This window comes from Oncorhynchus gorbuscha, linkage group LG13 (genome assembly GCF_021184085.1).
Source record: "Oncorhynchus gorbuscha isolate QuinsamMale2020 ecotype Even-year linkage group LG13, OgorEven_v1.0, whole genome shotgun sequence".
Lineage (NCBI taxonomy): Eukaryota > Metazoa > Chordata > Actinopteri > Salmoniformes > Salmonidae > Oncorhynchus > Oncorhynchus gorbuscha.
In genome coordinates, this window is record NC_060185.1 from 24,342,983 (window position 1) to 24,365,619 (window position 22,637).

Genomic DNA, 22,637 nt, shown 5'->3' on the forward strand with positions numbered 1-22,637 from the left:
CACACACACACACACACACACACACACACACACACACACACACACACACACACACACACACACACTCATACTCACACTCACACTCACACTCACACTCACACTCACACTCACACTCACACTCACACATACATACATGCAAACACACATGGACATTCATACACTGACTGCAAAAGCAGTCCAAACCTCTTTCCTCAAATCCCTTCTTACAATGCTCTCCAGTTGTACAATGCTCTCCATCATTACTCATTGGAGGAACGTAGTCAGAGAAATGCAGATGAATGTCTTGCTTGAGCTGTGTATGCAACTGGTTCACCTCTGATGCTCACAGGCAATGTGTATTGGAAGAGATTTCTGAATGTTCTTCGCCCAGCATACACCCCTCCAACCAGACATGCTTTATCTACTCATTTGCTGGATGCAAAGTTCAACAGAGTTCAAGTGAAGGTCAAGCAAATCATAGAGAAAGCAGACTTCATTGCAATTATCTCTGATGGGTGGTCGAATGTTCGTGGGCAAGGAATAATAATAATAACTACATCATCTCCACCCCTCAACCAGTATTATACAAGAGCACAGACACAAGGGACAACAGACACATTGGTCTGTACATTGCCGATGAGGTGAAGGCAGTCATCAACGACCTTGGACCACAGAAGGTATTTGCACTTCTGACAGAAAATGTTGCGAACATGAAGGCTGCTTGGTCTAAAGTGGAGGAGTCCTACCCTCACATCACACCCATTGGCTGTGCTGCTCATGCATTGAATCTGCTCCTCAAGGACATCATGACACTGAAAACACTCTACAAAAGAGCCAAGGAAATGGTTAGGTATGTGATTGGTCAAGTTATAGCAGCACTCTACCTCACCAAGCAAAGTGAAAAGAATAAAAGCACCACATTGAAGCTGCCCAGCAACACCTTGTTAGAGTTGTGTTGTCATCATGTTTGACAGTCTCCTGGAGGGGAAGGAGTCTCTCCAAGAAATGACTAATCAGTCTGCTGATATGGACAGCCCCATCAAGAGGATCCTCCTGGATGATGTATTTTGGGAGAGAGTGGTAAGCAGCCTGAAATTCCTGAAACCTATAGCAGTAGCCATTGCACGGATTGAGGGAGACAATGCCATCCTGTCTGATGTTCAGAATCTGTTTGCAGATGTAAGAGAAGAAATCTGTACTGCCCTGCCCACTTCACTGTTGCTCCAAGCAGAGGAAACTGCAGTTCTGAAATACATCAAAAAGCATGAAGACTTCTTCCTGAAGCCCATTCACACTGCAGCGTACATGTTGGACCCAAGTATGCTGGCAAGAGCATCCTGTTTGGTGCAGAGATCAGAAAGGCCTATGGTGTCATCACTACCGTGTCTCACCACCTTGGCCTGGTTGGCAGTCTGGCGAAGTACACTTCCAAGCAAGGGCTTTGGGATGGAGATGCAATATGGCAGTCGTGCCAACATATCTCATCAGCCACCTGGTGGAAGGGACTTTGCGGATCTGCGGCTCTTTCCCCTGTTGCCTCCATCATCCTCCAAATCCCACCAACATCAGCTGCCTCAGAGAGCAACAGGTCCTTGTTTGGGAACACATACACCAAAGCACGCAACAAGCTGACCAATACAAGGGTTGGAAAATTGACACAAGGGCCCCTCACGGGTGCGTGCTCAGCCCCCTCCTGTACTCTCTGTTCACTCATGACTGCTCTGCCAGGCAGGACTCCAACACCATCATTAAATTTGACAATGACACATCAGTGGTAGGCCTGATCACCGCGACAACGAGACAGCCTATAGGGAGGAGGTCAGAGACCTGGCCGTGTGGTGCCAGGACAACAACCTCTCCCTCAACGTGATCAAGACAAAGGAGATGATTGTGGACAACAGGAAAAAGAGGACCGAGCATGCCCCCATTCCCATCGACGGGGCTGCAGTGGAGCAGGTTGAGAGCGTCCACATCACCAACAATCTAACATGTTCCAAGCACACCATGACAGTCGTGAAGCGGGCATGAAAACACCTATTCCCCCTCAGGAGACTGAAAAGATTTGGGTCCTCAGATCCTTAAAGGTTCTACAGCTGCACCATCGAGAGCATCCTGACTGGGTGACATCACTGCCTGGTATGGCAACTGCTCGGCCTCCGACCGCATGGCACTACAGAGGGTAGTGTGAACGGCCCAGTACATCACTGGGGCCAAGCTTCCTGCAATCCAGGACCTCTATGGCAGGCGTGTCAGAGGAAGGCCCTAAAAATTGTCAAAGACTCCAGCCACCCTAGTCATAGACTGTTCTCTCTGCTACTGCACGGCAAGTGGTAGTGGTGCGTCAAGTCTAGGTCCAAGATGCTTCTAAAACAGCTTCCACCCCCAAGCCATGAGACTCCTGAACATCTAGTCAAATGGCTACCCTGATTGTTTGCATTGACCCCCCCCCCCTCTCCACACCACTGCCACTCTCTGATGTCATCTATGCATAGTCACTTTAATTAAATCTACCTACATGTACATACTACCTCAACTAACCGATGCCCCCGCACATTGACTCTGTACCGGCACCCCCCTGTATACAGTTGAAGTCAGAAATGTACGTACATTTCACTCCACAAATTTCATGTTAACAAACTATAGTTTTAGCAAGTCAGTTAGGACATCTACTTTGAGCATGACACAAGTAATTTTTACAACGATTGTTTACAGACAGATTATTTCACTTACATTTCACTGTATCGCAATTCCAGTGGGTCAGAAGTTTACATACACTAAGTAGATTGTGCCTTTAAACAGCTTGGAGTCAATTGGAGGTGTACCTGTGGATGAATTTCAAGGCCGTACTTCAAACTCAGTGCCTCTTTGCTTGACATCATGAGGAAATCTAAAGAAATCAGCCAAGACCTCAGAAAAAGAATTGTAGACCTCCACAAGTCTGGTTCATCCTTGGGAGCAATTTCCAAATGCCTGAACGTACCACGTTCATCTGTGCAAACAATAATACACAACTATAAACACCATGGGACCACGCAGCCGTCATACCACTCAGGAAGGAGACGCGTTCCTAGAAATGAACGTACTTTGGTGCGAAAAGTGCAAATCAATCCCAGAACAACAGCGAAGGACCTTGTGAAGATGCTGGATTAAACAGGTACAAAAGTATCTATATCCAGAGTAAAATGAGTCCTATATCGACATAACCTGAAAGGCCGCTCAGCAAGAAAGAAGCCACTGCTCCAATACCGTCATAAAAATGCCAGACTACGGTTTGCAACTGCACATGGGGACAAAGATCGTACTTTTTGGAAAAATGTCCTTGGTGATGAAACAAAAATAGAACTGTTTGGCCATAGTGACCATCGTTATGTTTGGAGGAAATAGGGGGACGCTTGCAAGCCGAATAACACCATCCTAACCGTGAAGCACGGGGGTGACAGCATCATGTTGTGGGGGTGCTTTGCTGCAGGAAGGACTGGTGCACTTCACTAAATAGATGGCATCATGAGGACGCACAATTATGTGGACATCAGTCAGAATGTTAAAGCTTGGTCGCAAATGGGTCTTCCAAATCAGGAGGAATGGACCACAATTCACCCAACTTATTGTGGGAAGCTTGTGGAAGGCTACCCAAAACATTTGACTCAAGTTAAACAATTTAAAGGCAATGCTACCAAATACTAATTGAGTGTATGTAAACTTCTGACCCACTGGGAATGTGATGAAAGAAATAAAAGCTGAAATAAATCATTTTCTCTACTATTATTCGCACATTTCACATTCTTACAATAAAGTGGTGATCCTAACTGACCTAAGACAGGGGATTTTTACTAGGATTAAATGTCAGGAATTGTGAAAAACTGAGTTCAAATGTTTTTAGCTAAGGTGTAAGTAAACTTCCAATTTTAACTGTATATAGGGAAGATAATCAGGGAAGTGATGGAGTCCAGGTGAGTCGACACGCAGCTGCGCGTAAAGATGGTGAAAGATGGTGTGCCGTAATGAGGTGTATGAGGCAAAGGTGTATGTAGACTTCTGACTTCCGACTTCAACTGTATATTGTTATTTTTTACTGAGGCTCTTTAATTACTTGTTACTTTTATCTCTTATTCTTATCCGTATTTTTTGAAACTGCACTGTTGGTTAGGGGCTCGTAAGTAAGTATTTCACTGTAAGGTCTACACCGGTTGTATTTGGTGCATGTGACTTATAAAATGACATTTGATTTTGGTTTGATTTGATTTGAGAGGAAGACAACCAAAGCTTTAGTTGCTAGACTATCATTTTACAGATGTATGTTGAAAACATTTTTGGAAGATGCGGTGGATCATTGGGAATCATTCAATGTTCCCTTTCTTTTGTTGTTCAGCAAAATCATCCCATGTGAAGAGTCAACTCATTTAATTAGTTCAATTCGTAACAATATAATTTAATTTTTTTCTATTGGAAGGATTTTATCATTTGCAATTATGTCTACTTATCATAAGGTAAAAGATTTGTCTCCATATGATATGGTAAATATATCCAATGCAAAAAACATCTACATTTAAACGGTATTAATATTAATGTGCATATATTTACATTCATTCCCATATATTCCCGGTAATTCCCATATATTCCCGTTAATTCCCACGGAATGTTTCCACCTCTGAATAGTCCCCAAAATGTGTAACCCTAGTAAAAATGCAACAACATTGTATCTGGGAAAGGTGAGACTTGTTTCACAGTAAGAAACAGAGAGAGAAGTGGTCAGAGAATACGGTCTGGTTACAGCCCGGTCAGCTTCAGTGGTCAGTGTTGGTCGGTACTCACTGCGACACTTGGCGCAGCGGCCCTTGTCGTACTCAAGGAGTTCCAGGGAGCGTGAGCGTTCTGTGACCGAGCGCCTCCGCCCCCCCTCTTCCCTCAGGCGAGCTGCCTCTTCTTTAGCATACACCCCCAGTTCCTGTGTGTAGCGACCATACATCTGGAAGAACACACAGAAAGGATTATTAAGGAGTAGGTAACACACGCATAAACATATACAAAACATGCCATGTACTTACAACAAGTACTGGGTATCACACTAGACTAGCCTACTTACTACAACACTAGTTGTAGTACTACAACACTAGTTTACTACATACTGTAGAGGTTCTAGACAGAATGAGTCACACTGGCACATTGTAATGGCAGTCTAAGGCCTCGATCAGACCCACAACATTATTGCATCAATGCTGCATATTAAATCCTGCAGTCAAACTTTTTCATTATGTAATCCAACTATCTTTGTGGATATGTGAGCAACAAAAGTTCAACATTCAGCCAGAACAACAGGCCCTATCTACAGTGTATAGGACTGTATCAGGCAGAACAACAGGCCCTATCTACAGTGTATAGGACTGTATCAGGCAGAACAACAGGCCCTATCTACAGTGTATAGGACTGTATCAGGCAGAACAACAGGCCCTATCTACAGTGTATAGGACTGTATCAGGCAGAACAACAGGCCCTATCTACAGTGTATAGGACTGTATCAGGCAGAACAACAGGCCCTATCTACAGTGTATAGGACTGTATCAGGCAGAACAACAGGCCCTATCTACAGTGTATAGACTTGGCAGAACAACAGGCCCTATCTACAGTGTATAGGACTGTATCAGGCAGAACAACAGGCCCTATCTACAGTGTATAGGACTGTATCAGGCAGAACAACAGGCCCTATCTACAGTGTATAGGACTGTATCAGGCAGAACAACAGGCCCTATCTACAGTGTATAGGACTGTATCAGGCAGAACAACAGGCCCTATCTACAGTGTATAGGACTGTATCAGGCAGAACAACAGGCCCTATCTACAGTGTATAGGACTGTATCAGGCAGAACAACAGACCCTATCTACAATGTATAGGACTGTATCAGGCAGAACAACAGGCCCTATCTACAGTGTATAGGACTGTATCAGGCAGAACAACAGGCCCTATCTACAGTGTATAGGACTGTATCAGGCACAACAACAGGCCTAAGGACAGATTGTATATATGAGAGCAGGAGGGAGAGAGCTCCTTGGGGAGTGTGCCTGTGTGTTTGTGTTAGTCCCTGACTGACTGGACCTCCTCCCAGGTTAGGGGTAAGAGGTCAGGGGTCATCGGAGTCTGCCGCCATGCTTCTGAAGCTACCGCCCTCACTCCTCACCTTTACACACTCACTCATCCACAACCAGAACACAACACACTTACAGGTCACCACATCAATCACTTCACACAAAGACATTATCTCTCGCACGCACACACACACACACACACACACACACACACACACACACACACACACACACACACACACACACACACACACACACACACACACACACACACACACACACACACACACACACACACACACACACACACACACACACACACACAGGTTCACAGGTTCCTGTAACAAGAGGACCTTCACTTTAATCTCATCCTCCATAAAAACATCCCTTATCCCACCCACACACAAACTCATTACACAAAGCAAGGGCATAAGATATCAATCATTGATTTATTTTTCCATTGTCCTGTGGTACACTTTGACCCCCCTTCTTGGCAGTAAGCTGGACGACCATTTGTTTCTATTGGCTTGACCCTCCAGACTGACCACACACACACACACAGTCAGCAGGAAGTAGTATCTCCTGCAGAAAGGAAGCAGCTAGCATCCATACCTCAGTCCTACCCCAATCCCCTGGGTGGTGTGGCGTACAGGAAACACTAAGGACTTCCTCCTGACTGACTGGGAGTAGAGTGAAGTTGCCCCTAGTGGCGGATTTTGGGTCAATTTTGGTAAAGATAAGGATTGGGGAGGGTAAGCTGATCCTAGCTCTGTACCTAGTGGAAACTCCCCCACCCCAGCCCAGAGAGACTGACTGACCAGTCTGAACAGTCACATCACAGATATCACAACGCTGGAACCAGCCTTTATCACAGGGCATTTCTGCAGCAAATACACATTAGTTATGCAGCATACACACATTCACCAATTTACACAGGCACTCAGTACCAGTTCACCAGTCTAATATGAATACACACGTTCACTGATTTACACAGGCACTCAGTACCAGTTCATCAGTCTAATATGAATACACACGTTCACTGATTTACTTTATTTTCCACTACCTGTACCCATTAACACACATACACATACACACACACCATTCTAATATCAGTACCAGTTCACCAGTCTAATATGCATGCATACATACGCAGTAGTCCAAGACACAGATACACCGGATCTCACACAGTGTATGCAACTGCTTTCCTAGAAGGGTTGGACAGTTACTTCCTGAACAGGGATGTTCTGAACAGGTAGAACATTCCTAAAAATGTATCCCTTATAGTGTGAGCCCAGTGTTTGTTGGCTAAACACAGATAGCCGGAGATAGCACTGGGCACTAGCTGATCCTCATCCACCCTTAAATGACAGGGAAACATGGAGGTGGATATGAGGGAGGTGGAGATGAGGGAGGCGGATATGAGGGAGGTGGAGATGAGGGAGGTGGAGATGAGGGAGCAAGAGATGAGGAATGGAGAGATGAGGGAGGTGGAGATGAGGGAGGTGGAGATGAGGGAGGTGGAGATGAGGGAGGTGGAGATGAGGGAGGTGGAGATGAGGCAGGTAGAGATGAGGCAGGTAGAGATGAGGGAGGTGGAGATGAGGGAGGTGGAGATGAGGGAGGTGGAGATGAGGGAGGTGGAGATGAGGCAGGTGGAGATGAGGGAGGTGGAGATGAGGCAGGTAGAGATGAGGGAGGTGGAGATGAGGGAGGTGGAGATGAGGCAGGTAGAGATGAGGCAGGTGGAGATGAGGGAGGTGGAGATGAGGGAGGTGGAGATGAGGCAGGTGGAGATGAGGCAGGTAGAGGTGAGGCAGGTAGAGATGAGGGAGGTGGAGATGAGGCAGGTAGAGATGAGGGAGGTGGAGATGAGGCAAGTAGAGATGAGGGAGGTGGAGATGAGGCAGGTGGAGATGAGGGAGGTGGAGATGAGGGAGGTAGAGATGAGGCAGGTAGAGATGAGGGAGGTGGAGATGAGGCAAGTAGAGATGAGGGAGGTGGAGATGAGGCAGGTGGAGATGAGGGAGGTGGAGATGAGGCAGGTGGAGATGAGGCAGGTAGAGATGAGGGAGGTGGAGATGAGGCAAGTAGAGATGAGGGAGGTGGAGATGAGGGAGGTGGAGATGAGGGAGGTGGAGATGAGGGAGGTGGAGATGAGGCAGGTGGAGATGAGGCAGGTAGAGATGAGGGAGGTGGAGATGAGGCAAGTAGAGATGAGGGAGGTGGAGATGAGGGAGGTGGAGATGAGGGAGGTGGAGATGAGGGAGGTGGAGATGAGGCAGGTGGAGATGAGGCAAGTAGAGATGAGGGAGGTGGAGATGAGGGAGGTGGAGATGAGGGAGGTGGAGATGAGGGAGGTGGAGATGAGGCAGGTGGAGATGAGGCAGGTAGAGATGAGGCAGGTGGAGATGAGGGAGGTGGAGATGAGGGAGGTGGAGATGAGGGAGGTGGAGATGAGGGAGGTAGAGATGAGGGAGGGAGAGATGAGGGAGGTGGAGATGAGGCAGGTGGAGATGAGGCAGGTGGAGATGAGGGAGGGAGAGATGAGGGAGGTGGAGATGAGGCAGGTGGAGATGAGGCAGGTGGAGATGAGGCAGGTAGAGATGAGGCAGGTGGAGATGAGGGAGGTGGAGATGAGGGAGGTAGAGATGAGGGAGGTAGAGATGAGGCAAGTAGAGATGAGGGAGGTGGAGATGAGGCAGGTGGAGATGAGGGAGGTGGAGATGAGGCAGGTGGAGATGAGGCAGGTAGAGATGAGGGAGGTGGAGATGAGGGAGGTGGAGATGAGGCAAGTAGAGATGAGGGAGGTGGAGATGAGGGAGGTGGAGATGAGGGAGGTGGAGATGAGGCAGGTGGAGATGAGGCAGGTGGAGATGAGGCAGGTGGAGATGAGGGAGGGAGAGATGAGGGAGGTGGAGATGAGGGAGGTGGAGATGAGGCAGGTGGAGATGAGGCAGGTGGAGATGAGGCAGGTGGAGATGAGGCAGGTAGAGATGAGGCAGGTGGAGATGAGGCAGGTAGAGATGAGGCAGATGGAGATGAGGGAGGTGGAGATGAGGGAGGTGGAGATGAGGGAGGTGGAGATGAGGGAGGTAGAGATGAGGGAGGGAGAGATGAGGGAGGTGGAGATGAGGCAGGTGGAGATGAGGCAGGTGGAGATGAGGGAGGGAGAGATGAGGGAGGTGGAGATGAGGCAGGTGGAGATGAGGCAGGTGGAGATGAGGGAGGTAGAGATGAGGGAGGTGGAGATGAGGCAGGTGGAGATGAGGGAGGTAGAGATGAGGCAAGTAGAGATGAGGGAGGTGGAGATGAGGCAGGTGGAGATGAGGGAGGTGGAGATGAGGCAGGTGGAGATGAGGCAGGTAGAGATGAGGGAGGTGGAGATGAGGCAAGTAGAGATGAGGGAGGTGGAGATGAGGCAGGTAGAGATGAGGGAGGGAGAGATGAGGGAGGTGGAGATGAGGCAGGTGGAGATGAGGCAGGTAGAGATGAGGGAGGGAGAGATGAGGGAGGTGGAGATGAGGGAGGTGGAGATGAGGCAAGTAGAGATGAGGCAGGTGGAGATGAGGCAGGTAGAGATGAGGGAGGTGGAGATGAGGGAGGGAGAGATGAGGGAGATAGAGATGAAGGAGGTGGAGATGAAGGAGGTAGAGATGAGGCAGGTGGAGATGAAGGAGGTAGAGATGAGGGAGGTGGAGATGAGGGAGGGAGAGATGAGGGAGATAGAGATGAAGGAGGGAGAGATGAGGGAGGTGGAGATGAGGCAGGTAGAGATGAGGGAGGTTGAGATGAGGGAGGTGGAGATGAGGGAAGTGGAGATGAGGGAGGTGGAGATGAGGGAAGTGGAGATGAGGGAGGTGGAGATGAGGGAGGTAGAGATGAGGCAGGTGGAGATGAGGGAGGTGGAGATGAGGGAGGTAGAGTTGAGGGAGGTAGAGATGATGGAGGTAGAGGTGATGGAGGTAGAGGTGATGGATGTAGAAAGGATGGAGGTAGAAAGGATGGAGGTAGAAAGGATGGAGGTAGAGGTGATGGAGGTAGAGATGGAGGTGAGATGGGGTGGAGATTGAGATAAGATGGGGGTGGAGAAGGAGGTAGAACCCAGCATTGGCCACCTTTAGCCCCATGTAAACACAGCTGGCACCAAGCTACACTCAGCCATACCACCAAGCTATTTATAGACACTCAGTTTGGGAATGTGACACTGTCTAAGAAACAGTGGGAGGAGGAAAGAAAGAGTGAAATGGGGGGAGAAACTGAGAAAAAGAACAGAGAACTGGAAGACCTGCGACAGATACAGAGGGAAGCAGCTTTTAGCAAGGTCGAGCGATAGCCATTGAAAGTGTGATAGAAAGAGATACATAGTATAGATCGAAAGATAAGATAGACAGCCAGACACAGATTTAAAGTTAGATAACCTATGGTGTATTAGGTCCAGTAGCTTGATGTTCAGATAGGCAGCTGAGTACTCTGTCGAAGAAAATATGTGTTTGTGTATGTGTATGCCTGAATACTACAGTAGTTTGATGTGTGTAATCTGCGCATGTGTGTGTATGCTAGTCTGATGCGTATGTGCGTGTATGTGCAAGAGTGTATATTTGTGTTTGACAGATAAGAGCACGTGCCTCTGCTCAGCGGAGCAGTTGGGACCGTTTGAGACGGTCTGCCCTGTCCCAGGCTTATCAGATCAGCACCGAGACACACAGTAATGGTACAGGGTCAGGAGGTGATGGAGTTTAGAGGGGGTAAAATGGAGGGATAAGAGGTTGAATTGAACAATCTACATGGGGGATGCAGTGTGTGTGTGTGTGTGTGTGTGTGTGTGTGTGTGTGTGTGTGTGTGTGTGTGTGTGTGTGTGTGTGTGTGTGTGTGTGTGTGTGTGTGTGTGTGTGTGTGTGTGTGTGTGTGTGTGTGTGTGTGTGTGTGTGTGTGTGTGTGTGTGTGTGTGTGTGTGTGTGTGTGTGTGTGTGTGTGTGTGTGTGTGTGTGTACAGTATGTGCGTCTGTGCTACACTACAAGTCCACCGCACTACTTGTTGGAAAAATCATTAACTGATTTACAAAGCACCTGATCTATAAGGAGAACATCCAAGGAGAAGGAGTTGTAGCAGGAGAGAAAGAGAAAGATTGGAAAGAATGCAAGAGCAATCAAAGAAAAGAGAACGGAGAGGGGAAATGGGTGAGGAGTGGAAGAGATTTGGGTTTTTGACTTCAGACACTGACCGCCATTAAAAGATTCCAAGCTCGCTCTGCGGCTACATTGACGATCTTCAGCCCAACATTTTATTTAAGCAAAGGAACTTCAAAAACGCGGCAGAAAAGCAATAAGAGGCCCGGAAAGAAATATGTCTGGAATAGCTTTTCACATATGAGGCTGTGGACGCCCCTCAACAAACTGGAATGTACAAAGAAGACCAAAGAAGAAACAAATAGACACTTCCAGAACAAAGGCTTGGTGAGTTGAAAACCTATCATTATGGCAAGTATAGTCAGCTCAGAAATAGGCACCAGGCTCTGCATGCCTGGCTGGTTTAATTGATCCCATATGAATTGAAGATATGTGCTTGACTCGCCCCCCTGACCAAGGTCTTAGATGGGACAGGAGGCAGGACAAGGCCTGGGTGAGAGTCTGGGCCTGGGTCAAGGGAATTACGCCTAACTGGGTCTAGGCTTGCACAGTATACTAGGGTATTTGGAAAAAGCCACAGGATGGTTATTCAATACTGTTGAAACTATTTATTTAAAAAATTGTAATAAAATGTGAATGTTTGTAGCTACTTTAAGTAAATACCTGCAGTCAATTTGTGCAATACGTTAGGAGATAAAAGAAGACTTTGTTCTTCATTTTAACTGTCACATTATTATGATGCTTACAGTAGTCCCTAGTCACGTCACATGGCGTTTGTTTACAAGCATACAAAGACAAGAGACCGGAGCCTTGTTGTTGCTGTTGTGCAGCACGTGCCAGGTAATCTAGTTACAGTATGGTATTCACAAGTGTTTGCCAGCTAGATATCTTAAAAGTATACTAATTTAGTAGCTAGTTAGCTAATATTTGTTTGTGTGTGCCGCAAAATGTGATTAGCATTTTTGAGTTACCTGTATAGTTTAGGTCAGAAACTGTACAAAATGTTTGCAATGCGCTTGTTAGCATTTAGTTAGAATTCTCTATGGGATTTTAAATGTACTTGTTAGCATTGCTAACCTTTGGATAACTTATTTCAGTGGGGTTTGAAAACAGCGCCCCTTGTGATCTGTACCATATTACTGAATATCCTGGTATGGCACAAGGTCGGAAAGGAACCAATCTGGATACTGCCCAAGCCTCATTGTGTCCAAACAATGTTTGAGACACAGGACAGTGGCAGAGGCAGTAAGAAATGTATATAGATTTGAAGAAGATAATTATAAGACATGAACACAGATTGATGGAAGCTTATCTTCACCTTTCAAACAAGTGTCTGACAAGGATCAGACGAACACTGATCCCTGACCAAACACAAACAACCAAATCAAACAGGGTCAATAGGAGTGTGAATTTGCTGCTCTCTGTGACCTCTGAACTCTGACCCTGACCTGTTAGTGTGTTAGAGTGGACAACTGAGCGGTTGATTCCACCACAGACACTAGCCTTCATCTGTCTGTCATGTCCTGACAACTCAGAGGAGACCATAACAGTCTTTTAAGACGTGGCCATAGAGACGCCGAGAGGAAAAGACGAGGATAAAATTGTCTGTTGTCTCAGGCAGCCATAGAGAGGCCCATTTTTATCCCCACCTCCACCGCTGTAGGGCGCCCCAGCCCCCAAAGTGACTCAACTGTATGCAACAGAGTTTATTGTCTTCTCAGGAATTCATCCTTCTCTGTGTTGCTCTCTCCATCCCCCATTCTGTCACACCTCTGGTTAGCAGAGGTTCTGTTGTGATAACATACTGTAGGTCTGATGTCTGATTGGAGGTTAACTCAACAGCAATCCTATTGGTCAACAACTCAAGATTTTGAATCCAAACAACTCGGATGTTATAAAGGGGTCTCAGGTTCAATGTCTTTCTCTTTGTTCCTGACCTGCTGAGGTGAGATACACTCTTTCTCTCTCTCCTCCAAGAGCTATGAGCCATGGCACAAGCCACGGATTCCTTGTGTCCAGCTCTGCTCATGCTTAGATACTTAAAGTTCCATTCAAGTCAGTATTGCCTTGTTATTTAAGTTTATGCCTTGTATAATGTATTGTTCATTTTACAATGATATTAAGTCTATTTGCTTTTGACAGACAACAGACAACCAATTCCTGTAACTTAACTATAGTCTCTTGCATATTGGTAAATCATGTTTAACAACTCAGATGATATAAAGGGGTCTCAGAATCAGTCTCTTCTCTTTGTTCCTGACCTGCTGTGGTGAGATACAATCTCGTTCTCTCTCCACCCAAGAGCTACCAGCCATGTTCTACACAAATCAAATAGAATTTTATTGGTCATATGCACATGGTTAGCAGATGTTATTGCAAGTGTAGCGAAATGCTTGTGCTTCTAGTTCTGACAGTGCAGCAATATCAACAAGTAATATAACAATTCCCCAACAACTACCTAATACACACCCATCTAAGTAAAGGAATGGAATAAGAATATATACATATAAATATATGGATGAGCAATGACAGAGTGGAATAGGCAAGATGCAATAGATGGTATAAATACATTATAAACATGAGCGATATGTAAACATTATTAAAGTGGCCTTATTAAAGTGACTAATGATCCATTTATTAAAGTGGCCAATGATTTCAAGTCTGTTTGTAGGCAGCAGCCTCTCTGTGTTAGTGGTTGTTTAACAGTCTGATGGCCTTGAGATAGAAGCTGTTTTTCAGTCTCTCGGTCCCAGCTTTGATGCACCTGTACTGACCTCGCCTTCTGGATGATAGCGGGGTGAACAGGCAGTGGCTCGGGTGGTTGATGTCCTTGATGCTCTTTATGGCCTTTCTGTGACATCGGGTACTGTAGGTGTCCTGGAGGGCAGGTAGTTTGCCCCCGGTGATACGTTGTGCAGACCGCACCACACTCTGGAGAGCCTTGTGATTGTGGGCGGTACAGTTGCCATACCAGGCAGTGATGTAGTTTTGCGTGAATGCTGCCATCTATCCACGGTTTCTGGTTAGGGTAGGTTTTAATAGTCACAGTGGGTACAACATCTCCTATACACTTCCTGATAAACTCAGTCACCGAATCAGCGTATACGTCAATATTATTCTCTGAAGCTACCTGGAACATGTCCCAGTCATGTCCCAGTCCTGTCCCAGTCATGTCCCAGTCCTGTCCCAGTCATGTCCCAGTCATGTCCCCGTCATGTCCCAGGCATGTCCCAGTCATGTCCCAGTCATGTCCCAGTCCTGTCCCAGTCATGTCCCAGTCATGTCCCAGGCATGTCCCAGTCCTGTCCCAGTCATGTCCCAGTCCAGTCCCAGACATGTCCCAGTCCTGTGCCAGTCCTGTCCCAGTCATGTCCCAGGCATGTCCCAGTCATGTCCCAAACATGTCCCAGTCATGTCCCAGTCATGTCCCAGTCCTGTCCCAGTCCGGTCCCAGACATGTCCCAGTCCTGTGCCAGTCCTGTCCCAGTCATGTCCCAGTCATGTCCCAGTCCTGTCCCAAACATGTCCCAGTCCTGTGCCAGTCCTGTCCCAGTCCTGTCCCAGGCATGTCCCAGTCATGTCCCAGTCCTGTGCCAGTCATGTCCCAGTCCTGTCCCAGTCATGTCCCATGTCCCAGTCATGTCCCAGGCATGTCCCAGTCATGTCCCAGTCCTGCATCCCTGTATGTCAAGTTACTGACAGAAGTACAGTGAGGCCACTTTGGCCTTAAATAACCCCTTTGGTATGTGTGTGTGTTGCATTGCATGCAACTCTGTGTGGTACGTGCCAACAGCACAAGGCTGGCAGTGCCAGTGAGGGGTCCCAAATGAGGGGCTTAGGATGCAGGGCCAGTGAGGGGTCCCAAATGAGGGGCTTAGGATGCAGGGCCAGTGAGGGGTTCCAAATGAGGGGCTTAGGATGCAGGGCCAGCACTGGAGACCTAAACACACACACACAGCGGGCACCTAATGAGCTGGCCGTGGTTCAACTGGTCAACCCTAAAAGACCAAGCACAGCACTGACCCAGCACGCTATCGCTTACTGCAGCTAATGAGTGTGAGACTGTGTGAGTGAACAGAAGATTGAAGAGACAACATGAGCGATAAGTGTGTGCTCTCTTTCATCTGGGAGAGAGAGTCAAGAAAAATGCAGGCTATTGAAAGAGAGAAGGTAAAGTGAGTCTGAAAGAGAGTCTGAGATGTATGTTTTCCTCTATCAGCGACCTTCCTTAACATAACATACAACTGCACAATAACAGGTAGAGGATTTCCCAGGGAGTAGAACACATGTTCCTGCTGTTACAGTGTGGGGGTGGGGGTGCATGAGTCTAGGAGAGGGAGAGAAAAAAAAAGATGGCGAGCAAGCAAACATAGAATAATAAAATATGAGAATCTGTAGAGCATTTGTGAGAGAAGGAATAACAGAAAGAGTGAGAAAGAGAGGATAGTGAAAGAGGGAGAGGAAGCCCACTCTAGACTGAGTCAGTGTGGAACGACCAAGCTCCGAACCCATATAAAAAGATCACTATGTTATCATGGGAATGAGGGAGAAAGAGAGAGAGAGGGGGGTACATTGAGAGAGGGGGGGGTACATTGAGAGACAGAGGGGGTTACAGTGAGGGAGAGGAGGGTTACATTGAGAGAGGGGGGTACATTGAGAGAGAGAGGGGGGTTCATTGAGAGAGAGAGGAGGGTTACATTGAGGGAGAGGGGGGTACATTGAGGAAGCGGGGGTACATTGAGGGAAAGGGGGTAAATTGAGGGAGAGTGGGGGGTACATTGAGGGAGAGGGGGGGTACATTGAGAGAGGGGGGATACATTGGGAGAAATAAAATATGGATGATAGGATGAGGTACTGTAAATGAAGAGGTGTTCATTGGAAGGGGAGAACGCAGGGGGCTGTAATGAAGGTTTGGGAGCATGTGCCAGGGTACCATGCCAACCCAAGGGCCCCTCTCTGTGCGCCACATCAGCATGGGTACCGAGCAGGACAAACAGACAAGACAAGAGGGACGGACAGAAAAAAGAGGGGAGAGAAGGAAGAGAGTGGGAGGAGTGATAGCATGACAGGAGGTTAGTGTGTGAAAACAGTGGTGAGGGAAGGAAGAGCGGTGCAGAGGAAGGGCAGACAGGAAGGAGAGAGAGAGAAAGCTCAACAGGAGGTATGGGTGAAAACAGTGGTGAGGGAAGGAAGAGGGGTGCAGAGGAAGGGCAGACAGGAGGGAGAGAGAGAGAAAGCTCAACAGGAGGTATGGGTGAAAACAGTGGTGAGGGAAGGAAGAGGGGTGCAGAGGAAGGGCAGACAGGAGGGAGAGAGAGAGAGAGAAAGCTCAACAGGAGGTATGGGTGAAAACAGAGGCGGGTTGATAGATGGATGGGACTAGAAAGGAAAAGGGGAAGACAGAACGGAAGGAAGAGACGTGTAGAGAGAGTTTGGAGCAGTTGGCAGAATGTACAGAACTTCTGCTGTGTGAGCGAAATGTAAATGTGGAAATTAGAAAGGAAGAGGCGAGAGAGAGGGAGGATGGGGAGGGAGGAAGGAGAGAGGGAGGATAGAGGGATGAGTGGGATGGAGGGAGGGAGGGAGGGAGGGAGGGAGGGAGGGAGGGAGGGAGGGAGGGAGGGAGGGAGGGAGGGAGGGAGGGAGGGAGGGAGGGAGGGAGGGAGGGAGGGAGGGAGGGAAAGAGCGCAGCTGTGTTAACACTGGGACATCAGTGATTAATGATGTAAGTCTTACACCTGCACATTGGGCTGATAGGGGTCTGCTAACTACACGAGTGCAGCAAACTACTCCATACCGAAACGATACTCAATACCGAAACAATACTCAATACCGAAACAATATTCAATACCAAAATGATACTCAATAACAAAATGATATTCAATACCAAAACGGTACTCAATAACAAAACTATATTAAATACCAAAATGATACTTAATACCAAAACGATACTCAATACCAAAACGATAGCATGGCAAAAAAAAGAAAGGATATTATCTAAAGTCACAGAATGTTTAAACATTGAACAATATGTTGATTAGAGGTCGACCGATTAATCGGAATGGTCGATCAATTAGGGACGATTTCAAGTTTTCATAACAATCGGAAATCGGTTTTTGTGGGCGCCGATTTGCCAATTTAAAAAATATATTTTTCAATATTTTTATATACCTTTATTTAACTAGGCAAGTCAGTTAAGAACACATTCTTATTTTTAATGACGGCCTAGGAACAGTGGGTTAACTGCCTCGTTCAGGGGCAGAACGACAGATTTTCACCATCTCAGCTCGGGGGATCCAATCTTGCAACCTTACAGTTAACTAGTCCAACGCAATAACAACCTGCCTCTTTCTCGTTGCACTCCACAAGGAGACTGACTGTTACGCAAATGCAGTAAGCCAAGGTATAAGTTGCTAGCTAGCATTAAACTTATCTTATAAAAAACAATCAATCATAATCACTAGTTAACTACACATGGATGATGATATTACTAGATATTATCTAGCGTGTCTTGCGTTGCATATAATCTGACTGAGCATACAAGCATACAAGTATCTAAGTACCTGACTGAGCAGTGGTAGGCAGAAGCAGGCGCGTAAACATTCATTCAAACAGCACTTCCGTGCGTTTTGCCAGCAGCTCTTCATTGTGCGTCAAGCATTGAGCTGTTTATGACTTCAAGCCTATCAACTCCCAAGATCAGGCTGGTGTAACCGAAGTGAAATGGCTAGCTAGTCAGCGCGCGCTAATAGCGTTTCAAACGTCACTCGCTCTGAGCCTTCTAGTAGTTGTTCCTCTTGCTCTGCATCGCTGCTTCGATGGTGGCTGTTGTCCATGTGTTGCTGGTTTGAGCCCAGGGAGGAGCGAGGAAAGGGACGGAAGCTATACTGTTACACTGGCAATACTAAAGTGCCTATAAGAACATCCAATAGTCAAAGGTTAATGAAGTACAAATGGTATAGAGGGAAATAGTCCTATAATTCCTATAATAACTACAACCTAAAACTTCTTACCTGGGAATATTGAAGACTCATGTTAAAAGGAACCAACAGCTTTCATATGTTCTCATGTTCTGAGCAAGGAACTGAAACGTTAGCTTTCTTACATAGCACGTATTGCACTTTTACTTTCTTCTCCAACACTTTGTTTTTGCATTATTTAAACCAAATTGAACATGTTTCATTATTTACTTGAGGCTAAATAGATTTTATTGATGCATTATATTAAGTTAAAATAAGTGTTCATTCAGTATTGTTGTAATTGTCATTATTATAAATAAAAAATATATATTTTTAAATCGGCCGATTAATCGGTATCGGCTTTGTGGTCCTTCAATAATCGGTATCGGCGTTGAAAAATCATAATCGGTCGACCTCTAATGTTGATAACTCCTAGAACAACTAAAATAACAAATATAATATCTCCTATTCTATATTCAATTTCTTGCTAAAATAAAACGCCATATTAAATAACATAAATTATGAAAAAAACACTGAAGCCGTTTTCTGAAGCGTCATGCTGAATATACAGTGCATTCAGAAAGTATTCAGACACCATCACTTTCCCACATTTTCTTAAGTTATAGCCTTATATTAAAATGGAGGATTTTTTTCTTCTTCAAATCAAATTGATTTGTCACATACACATGGTTAGCAGATGTTAATGTGAGTGTAGTTAAATGCTTGTGCTTCTAGTTCCGACAATGCAGTAATAACCAACAAGTAATCTAACCTAACAATTCCAAAACTACTGTCTTATACACACAAGTGTAAAGGGATAAAGAATATGTACATAAAGATATATGAATGAGTGATGGTACAGAACGGCATAGGCAAGATGCAATAGATGGTATCGAGTACAGTATATACATATGAGATGAGTAATGTAGGGTATGTAAACAAAGTGGCATAGTTTAAAGTGGCTAGTGATACATGTATTACATAAAGATGCAGAACATGATAGAGTACAGTATAATCTTTTCCTTATGAGATGAGTAATGTAGGTTATGTAAACATATATTAAGTGGCATTGTTTAAAGTGGCTAGTGATATATTTTCCATCAATTTCCATCAATTCCCATTATTAAAGTGGCTGGAGTTGAGTCAGTGTGTTGGCAGCAGCCACTCAATTTTAGTGGTGGCTGTTTAACAATCTGATGGCCTTGATATATAAGCTGTTTTTCAGTCTCTCGGTCCCAGCTTTGATGCACCTGTACTGACCTCGCCTTCTGGATGATAGCGGGGTGACAGGCAGTGGCTCGGGTGGTTGTTGTCCTTGATGATCTTTATGGCCTTCCAGTGACATCGGGTGGTGTAGTTGTCCTGGAGGGCAGGTAGTTTGCCCCCGGTGATGCGTTGTGCAGACCTCACTACCCCCTAGAGAGCCATACGGTTGTGGGCGGAGCAGTTCCCGTACCAGGCGGTGATACAGCCTGACAGGATGCTCTCGATTGTGCATCTGTAGAAATTTGTGAGTGTTTTTGGTGACAAGCCAAATTTCTTCAGCCTCCTGAGATTGAAGAGGCACTGCTGCGCCCTCTTCACGATGCTGTCTGTGTGGGTGGACCAATACAGTTTGTCTGTGATGTGTACGCTGAGGAACTTAATACTTACTACCCATCGATGTGGATAGGGGGGTGCTCCCTCTGCTGTTTCCTGAAGTCCACAATCATCTCCTTAGTTTTGTTGACGTTGAGTGTGAGGTTATTGTCCTGACACTACACTCCGAGGGCCCTCACCTCCTCCCTGTAGGCCGTCTCGTCGTTGTTGGTAATCAGGCCTACCACTGTAGTGTCATCCGCAAACTTGATGATTGAGTTGGAGGCGTGCGTGGCCACGCAGTCGAGGGTGAACAGGGAGTACAGGAGAGGGCTCAGACGCAACCTTGTGGGGCCCCAGTGTTGAGGATCAGCGGGGTGGAGATGTTGTTACCTCCTCTCACCACCTGGGGGCGGCCCGTCATGAAGTCCAGTACCCAGTTGCACAGGGCGGGGTCGAGACCCAGGGTCTCGAGCTTGATGACGAGTTTGGAGGGTACTATGGTGTTAAATGCTGAGCTGTAGTCGATGAACAGCATTCTCACATAGGTATTCCTCTTGTCCAGATGGGTTAGGGCAGTGTGCAGTGTGATTGCGATTGCATCGTCTGTGGACCTATTTGGGCGGTAAGCAAATTGGAGTGGGTCTAGGGTGTCAGGTAGGGTGGAGGTGATATGGTCCTTGACCAGTCTCTCAAAGCACTTCATGATGACGGAAGTGAGTGCTACAGGGCGGTAGTCGTTTAGCTCAGTTACCTTAGCTTTCTTGGGAACAGGAACAATGGCGGCCCTCTTGAAGGGTAGGGTACCATAAATCATAACATGCCAACATCTGCTCTGCAAGCTAAGTATTCCCATAGTTCACCCCTGCAGCCAGTTTTGTCAACGAGCTGCGGGCGTGGAGGTATGCTGTTTTCTTTTGCAGAAGCCATGCTGTCGGCATGTTCTCTCTCCTCTCGCTTGCTTCTTAAATAGTGGCTTATGCGGTGTCAGCTGGCTAGGTTATTACTGCCCCTTTGAGAAGATTTAAACAAGACAGACTCGATCCTCTCAATCCTTAGATGGTGCGAGACACATTTGAGAGAAGAACCAAAAGTAACAAATGCTAGTACCGAATCGTTTTTCATGTTCTAGTATCGAAAAAGTACCAACGTTTTGGTATACCGTGCAATACTAGTCCCACAGACAGAATCGTCATGCCATTCCCTGTCGTACCGGCGACCCCCATCGTACCGATGACCCCCGTCGTACCGTTCCCTCCCTGTACAGCCCTGCTGCCTCACCACTGTCAACCGCACTACAATACACAAAGGAAAATAGATCCTTCACCTACACTACAAACACACACACACACACCAGGTGAGTGTGGTAGCGCTCTGTGCTCTGCCCTGTCCTGGTGTCTCCCCCTGGCACTGAAGCCACTGGTTTGAACGTGACACTTGTGCCAATGTGCAGCTGGCAGCTTGGCACTGCCTGATTACTGGAACGAGAGAGCGAGAGATGGATGGAGAGAAAGAGAAGAGGAGGAACATGCCATGAATGCCTGTCTGTCTGAGGAACTGATGCAGGCGAAACTTGTGGAGGTGTGTGTTTGACAGCATTGGAATTAGCAGCAGGTGCCCCCTTCTCTCTGCCTCATTAGGAAAACCCATATTTGCCTGGGCACGTTCTTCACTTCTGGCACGCTCTCCCCTCACTCTGTCCACCCCACTGGGCTTTTATCTATCCCAGTCTTCTTTGCTCCCTCTCCCTCTTCACATCTGCACAAAAGGACAGAATAGGGGTTCTTTCAAGCCATCAAATATGACCTGCCAGAAACACAGAGTAGGAATGATATGACAAAGTAAGGGCCTGTCCTTGGAGCTGAGAACTCTGAGAGGATGTGGGCAGTGGGCATAGAGGACTACACTGTTCCCCTCTAACACACGTGCTCTCTGTAGCAGGGTGGCAAGGCATCAGCACGGCACCACTCCGTACCAGCAGGGAATTACACACACACACACACAAAGCTGAGTGTCAGTATTACAGGGGTTGCAGTGCAGTAGAGAACGGGACAGGACAGTCTGTCCACAGCAGCCTCAACACTGACATCTGTGACTCACTGAACCTACAGCTGTGACAACACCTACTGAGAGAGGGGGATGAGGACAGGGGACGAGTAGGGGAGCATGAGAAAGAACAGACACGGGGAGAGAGCGAGGGAACAGAAGGAGGGATGGAAAAGAGAGAGGAGGAGGAGGAGAAGGAGGAGGTGCCAGAAAGGCCTGTATCAATATCTGTAATGGAATAAAGGCTGGGACAATATCCAATTAACTGTAGCGAGTGTGTGTGTGTGTGTGTGTGTGTGTGTGTGTGTGTGTGTGTGTGTGTGTGTGTGTGTGTGTGTGTGTGTGTGTGTGTGTGTGTGTGTGTGTGTGTGTGTGTGTGTGTGTGTGTGTGTGTGTGTGTGTGTGTGTGTGTCTAAACTTGCAGCCATCAGCTAACCCCCCCCGACACCCAATTTGGCAATTATCTTAATAAATGCCCTCTCACCTTACTATAGAGCAGACACAGGGCTGAGGTATGTGGCTAGGGGAGATAAAGCTGTTGTCTAAGATCTGAACTGATGCCTATGAGGAAATGAATGAGGAGTTTTTTCTACTGGATTAGAGAGCTGGCTTCGCTCACAATATTGCTGAGTAAGAGATATGCAGCACAGACAAATGTGTGCCTCACTTCCCTGCTATTGACAATATTGTCCTCTGACAAAGACTCAAATAATGTGTGTGTGTACAATCTGAAGCATCTAACACACAGTCAGAAGGCCTGCAGGCCCTCTCAAGGCCTGCGGAAACTCTAGCCACACGTCCACACACACTGGGAATGACTTTTAGGCTGTTTTAGGAGATTAACTTCTCAGCTTTATCACATGAAA

At 46.8% G+C, this 22,637-nt stretch overlaps 1 protein-coding gene across 3 annotated transcripts in view; it reads right to left on the reverse strand.

The window, feature by feature from the left end:
• Positions 1–4,945, reverse strand: part of LOC123992603 (chloride channel protein 2-like) — a 151,504-nt gene extending 146,559 nt beyond the window's left edge. For 2 of the 3 annotated variants that reach the window (XM_046293878.1, XM_046293877.1), the window contains exon 1: positions 4,792–4,945. In XM_046293878.1, the coding sequence (XP_046149834.1) occupies positions 4,792–4,945 (154 nt within the window). The remainder of the gene's footprint in view (positions 1–4,791) is intronic. The other variant, XM_046293879.1, reaches the window with a different exon arrangement.
• Positions 4,946–22,637: the final 17,692 nt, after the last annotated feature.